The 5,626-nt window shown below is 60.1% G+C and overlaps 1 protein-coding gene across 2 annotated transcripts; it reads right to left on the bottom strand.

The window, feature by feature from the left end:
- Window positions 1-555: 555 nt before the first annotated feature.
- SLC30A3 (solute carrier family 30 member 3) lies at window positions 556-4,842 on the bottom strand. Of its 2 annotated transcripts, none has more exons than XM_021708630.1 (7): window positions 4,653-4,842; window positions 4,085-4,231; window positions 3,848-4,001; window positions 3,160-3,358; window positions 2,781-2,886; window positions 2,472-2,606; window positions 556-1,669 (listed from the first exon to the last, which is right to left on the bottom strand). In XM_021708630.1, the coding sequence occupies exons 1-7, from the start codon at window positions 4,780-4,782 to the stop codon at window positions 1,521-1,523; spliced, it is 1,020 nt and encodes a 339-aa protein (XP_021564305.1). In that variant the 5' UTR covers window positions 4,783-4,842; the 3' UTR covers window positions 556-1,520. The 2 variants fall into 2 exon arrangements, with proteins under 2 accessions (XP_021564305.1, XP_021564306.1); XM_021708631.1 differs by lacking the exon at window positions 556-1,669 and adding an exon at window positions 1,896-1,969.
- Between the last annotated feature and the right edge of the window lie 784 nt (window positions 4,843-5,626).

Here is a 5,626-nt window from a genome sequence, read left to right as displayed (position 1 = left end):
CCTGCAGTCAATGAGACGGAAAATGAGAACGTCTCAGGAACCAGCAAAGCATGGCGAGCAGCTGGGCAGCCGCGGTGCGCGGTGTGATGGACTCCGGCTCCCCAGCACCAGCCCGGCCCAGCCCAGAGGGGATCCCAGCTGGACACCAGGGCAGGGCCTGTCTTCAGGAGGCCCAGAAGCCTCACCTTAGAAAAACAGCGGAATTCACGAGTCTGGACACAGAGAGGTGCCCAGGATGCAGGGCTGTGACCTCACCAGACAAGGGCCCCCTTTGGGCTACGGGATAAAAGTGTTGGCTAGTGCATGAAGTGGGCCAAATCCAGGAATGTGTTAGAGGAGAAACACTCACTTTCTACTTCACACACGCTTCCCTTTGGGCCCTTGAAACAAGCATATATCACTTTTGCCATCGAAAAATAATCGTACAGTAACAATAATCCGGTGAGGGCACAGCCTCGCAGACACCCACGGGCCGGGAAGGTGCTCAGGGTCTTTGGGCTGGGATTCTACCGAGTCAGGGTGAGGAGGCTGAAAAAAAACACCCAAATCAAAACGCAGAGTTGGATTTGTTTCTAAAGAGACAGATCAATCCATAATGAGGCTGGTTTGCAAGAAGGAACCGCTTAAAACAAAGGGGGGTGAGCGTGAAACAGGCTCTGGCGTCCACAGCCCAAACCTGGACGGAGCGTAGGGTCAGGCGGCTGGACACCAAGCCGCCTCATGTTGTGTCCCCCCAGGGGCCCACTTCCCTGGAGCAGCCTTTAGGAATGAATGACTCCAGGCCGTTCCTGACCTTCCAGCTTCCTCCTGCGACCAAGCCCAGCACCCGCACACAGCACACCCCGAGCCGAAGAATTGGGGAGAGTGAGAGTCTGAATGGACATGGGGGCAGGGCGATGAGGGGTTGGTTCAAGGGTGGAGGTCGCTCCGGCTGAGGGAGTCTGCCAGCTCCCAAACGGCCAGTGTCCCCTCCGGAGGAGTCGGCACTGGTTGCGATGTAGAGACAGAGTTTATTGGAGCTGCACTCCCAACCCCCCGCCAGGAGAGCCGGGCACAGCACCAACAGGGTGGACAGACAGACCCCAACAGACGCGCGGACAAAGCAGACCGCAGCACAGCCACACAGGCACGGAGACACACGGGCCAAGCACCAGGAACACACACACAAAGCCACAGGCAGGACACGCAGACAAAGTGCAGGCTTGGGGCCCCCTGCATAGACGGAGTGAGGGCGCCGGGAATGGGGCCCCGCTGTCCTCCCCAGCACAGGCACTCCCAGCACAGGCAGACGCCCCCAGCGCCACACAGCAGATGGGCTCTCGGCTGCTGGGAGAGGCCTCGGGCTTTCCACACCCCAGCCAGGTCCCCGCCCCGAATAGTGGGTTCAGCCCCGCGCTTTGGTCTAGCCACTGGGGCTGTGCAGGGGTTTGCGGGTGGCGGGAGGGAGAGAGAAAGGGGTGCGCCAGGCTCCGCGCCTTCTCGGGACCAGAGAGGCAGGAGGGGAGTCCAGCGAGCCTGGCTCAGGCCTGGGGGGGCTCCCGGCAGCGCAGGCACTGGGACATCTCGGGCTGGTACTGCTCGACCTGCAGGGTGCAGCTGGAGAAGCCAAACCGGGAGTGCAGCCGGGAGGAGGCTTCGGCCAGGACGGCCTCGGGGTCAGCAGTGGCGTCTGCGGAGAGCGATAAGGGGCGTCACTCCCCAGGGAGACTGGTGCGGCTGAGATAAGGCTGGCGCTGCGGCTTCCCGCATTATGAGCAGCTGAGCTGTGAGATGTGGTGCCGGATTCCAGGCGGCCCCTGCCGACACCCGCGCTGTTCCTGGGCTGACACACGGCCACACCCCCGGTTTCCCAGGCCAGGCCAGACGTTAAGTATTCTGTCCTACTGTCCCTCTAGAGTCGCCCTCCAATATCCCACAAATTGTCATGTGTTTGGCATCCAAACTGCATATCTCTGATTGCTTCTTGCATCTGGAAGAAACTCAAAAATCCTTTGTCAGCTCATGAGTCACCATACATATTTTTAATAGTTGAATCAGAATGTGGATGTGATTTTATAGTCTGCTTTTTTTCTCTCCACATTATTCCATAAACATTCTTCCCAGTTGCCACACAGTCTTCACAGTCGTCATTTTTACAGTTCCGTGATACCCAGGGAAGAGGTGTCACGATTTACCTGGCTGAGCCCCATCACTGAACCTGTGGCTGCCAGGGACCTCCTCAAGGGTTGCTGGTTCCCTGAGCTGCTTCAGAGAGGGTGAGACTGCCTCCTGAACCCTGTGTCCAGGGTGCCTTGTGTCCAAGCACGTGTGTGTGTGTGTGTGTGTGTGTGTGTGTGTGTGTGTACACACATGCATGTGGGGGGCACTGATGGAGGACAGAGAGAGCTAGAAGAACTAATAACCCCGGTCATGCAAGCTGTTGTCCCATTCTGGGGGTGGCGTATGTCACTGGCTGGGCCCATGTGACTCACCAATGGCCAGGTGTGCAGAGGCAACGTGGTAGGTGAGCGTGAGGGCCCACAGGTGCAGCTCGTGGATTGCCCGGACTCCTGGCACTGACAACAGGGTTTCCCGCACAGGCTCAAACCCCACGCTGCGGGGGGTACCTGCAACCAGCACGGCCACATCTCATTGCCAGGCCCCCCGCTGATCCACGATGCACCCTGTGCCCAAATCCACCAGGAACAGGCCCACAACCCAGGCCTTCTCCCACACTCTCCTCCGGGAAAGGGGGGCCATGCTTGCGTGAAGTCAGAGGGGAGCCATGGTGTCTGCCTCACCTTCCATGAGGATACGGAGAACATCCCGGAGGGTGGGCGCTGTGGACCCGAGGGCACAGATGGAGAAGAGGAAGGTGCTGATGGGGTCAGCCACCTTGTACTGAGGCTGCAGAGAGAGAGACCCCTAAGCACAGCACCAGGGACCTTTTGGAGGAAGATCTGCGGTTCCGAACAAACAGGACCCGAGAGGCCCCTGAGACCCCTGCAGAGGGGAAGGGAGCATGACCAGGGCTGGCAGTGGGAGGGGGCTGGGTTGCAGTAGGGGAGGGAGCTGGGTGTGCGGGGGTGGGGCCGAGTGGCAGTGGGGGAGGGGGCTGGTTGTGCAGTGAGGGGTGCCTGGGTGAGCAGGGGGGAGACCAGGCAGGCCCTAAGGACACACCTTGAAGTAGATGAGGATGGAGGCGGCCAGGACCCCGAGGCTCTGCAGGAGGTCCCCCAGCACATGCACGAAGGCTGCCCGCACGCTGGTGTTCCCCAGGGGCAGGGGCTCCGCGGGCCCCTCCTCCAGTGGCGCGTACTCTGCCCCCCTGGACCCATGGCCGTGGGGGGGCCCAGCCTGGTGCAGCACGAAGGCCATCCTGGGGGCAGCTGGGCTCAGCTGGGCCTGCTCCTGCCCCCCTTTCCCGCACCCCTCACCCCCCCACCCTGCAGCCCTTTCTCCACCCACGTCCCAGACCCTGGGGCAAACAGTGCTGTCCGGGAGAGGCAAGGGGCAGCCTGCAAAGGATCACTGGAATTGGGGCTGAGGAGAGGACCAACCGCGACCCTTCTCACACCACGGTGGGGCTTGGTCTCCTGGCCACCAGTTGGGTCTCCTCCAGACCGGGGTGGCAGACCGGGGTGGCAGACCGGGGTGGCATGGTCTACCTCCTGGGGCAGCACAAGGCTGACATGAGAGGACGCAGGTGAAAGCCCTTTCCCCTGCCCCCGACCCTGGGCAGAGGCCTCCACCCCAGACCTTCTTGGCATGGGCAGGGCAGAGGGCTGTGCCTGTGTCCGGTGGGAGGGAGGAGCCCTGGCATTGGGAGGAGCCCCTGAACCCCGCTGTCCACCCCTTCCCCACGTACAGCAGGTTGGCGCAGACGGCGATGCTGGCAGTCAGCAGCATGGCACCCGCCTCGATGTGATAATCGCTGTGCAGCAGGCGGACAAAGGCCAGGTAGAGCAGGACGCCGGTGACCACCCAGAGGGACAGCACAGAGGCCAGGGCTCCCAGCGTCTCTGCAAGAGGACAAGCCATCATGCCCGCTGGGCCCCAAGACTCCCCTGGCGACATTGGAGGGCCCGGGCCTCGAGGGCCTCACCTGAGCGGTGCCAGCCGAAGGTCATTGTGCGGGTGGCTGGCCGGGTGGACAGCCACAGGGAGAAGAGGCTGCCCATCATGCTGCCCACGTCCGCCAGCAGGTGCGCCGCGTCGGTCATGATAGCCAGGCTGTGCGCCAGGTACCCGCCTGCCAGGGCGAAATGGTGCACGCTGGTTCCATGCCAAAAGTGTCACGTGGTGCGTGTGTGCAGGCGTGGACGGCAAATTGGGGAATCTACACCAAAGTGGGAACTAGGACTTTCTCAGGTGATGGGATTACAGGTAGCTTTTATTTTCTTCTTCTCACTCATTCACGCTTTTTAGTTTGTCTACAAGGACATATTTTGTTTCAGTAACAAGAAGCTCAGGTTTTTGAAAGCCCAGTTGACACCGACATGGCAGCCCTGGGCACTGGCTCTGGACTCCAGCCCGAGTTCCCCTGGGTGCTCTGTGCCCTGCAGTCCTGGGCAGCCCTGGCCTGCATCCCCTTCTCCGCATCTCCGCCCAGGAACACCTCGGGGCTCTGGCGGGGGGCTGCAGGAGGATGGGCTGGAGTGCTTCCTACTTACCGACCACCTCCCCAGCCATGAACACGAAGCACACAGCACAGGCGGCATACAGCTGCCTCCGTGCCTGCAGCCTCTCGGGGCTGAGGCCAGGCTGTGGCAGGGGGTCCCTGTGGCAGTGGTGGAAGGACATCTCCACAGGCTTGGGCTCCTCAGGGAGGGGCTCTGTGAAGAGACTGAGGTGGGGGGCACGCTCAGCTTGGGCCTGACCCGAAAGGCTGCCTGCCCACAGGCCTGCGTGAGGACTGCCCGACCAGCTCTCGCTCCTACCCAAGGTCTGGTCACCTGGCACCTTGAGGACAGGGTCCCACAAGAGATGGGGTTGACTAAACCATTCAGACCCAGCCTTCCTTTCCTTCCATACACAGAACCACAGCATTTCACAGTTGGAAAGCATCTTTCAGAAGTCTAGTGTCTCTCTCTCTCTCCCCCCTAATTTTTTTTTTTTTTTTTTTTTTTTTGAGACAGACTGGAGTGCAGTGGCACAATCATTGCTCATTGCAGCCTTGACCTCCTGGGCTCAAGTGACTCTCCTGCCTCAGCCTCCCAAGTAGCTGGGACTATAGGCATGAGCCACCATGCCCATCAGTAGCCTAACATTATATTAAATAAATTAGAGCTATGAGACTCAGAGAGGTAGAGAACACATAGAAGCAAACACAGCTAGTTGGTGGTAGAGTCGAGGCTAGACCCCAGCCAAGTCAATTCATCCCAGGAGGCACCACAAGGAATACAAAGGGAGCAGGCCGTGCCCACTGATCTCTGGAAGCTTGTGGGAACCTAACTGCTATGATATGCAGCAGAAGATGGCCACTGCCACTAGGGCGACTGAAGTGCTATCAGGGCCCCGAGGACAGACAGACTGATGGATTCTAATGAAATCAGGAAACAGCTGAAGGGGGTAACAGAAGGCCTGGAAGAATGGGAAGAATTTCATAAGACCACACCAGGCAAAGGGATGTGAGGGGAAGGGGCCT

This window comes from Carlito syrichta, unplaced genomic scaffold, assembly GCF_000164805.1.
Source record: "Carlito syrichta isolate Samal-C Ts95f unplaced genomic scaffold, Tarsius_syrichta-2.0.1 Scaffold143181, whole genome shotgun sequence".
In the NCBI taxonomy this organism is placed as follows: domain Eukaryota; kingdom Metazoa; phylum Chordata; class Mammalia; order Primates; family Tarsiidae; genus Carlito; species Carlito syrichta.
Note: the sequence above shows the minus strand (reverse complement) of the source record. Positions and strands in the feature narration are given on the sequence as shown.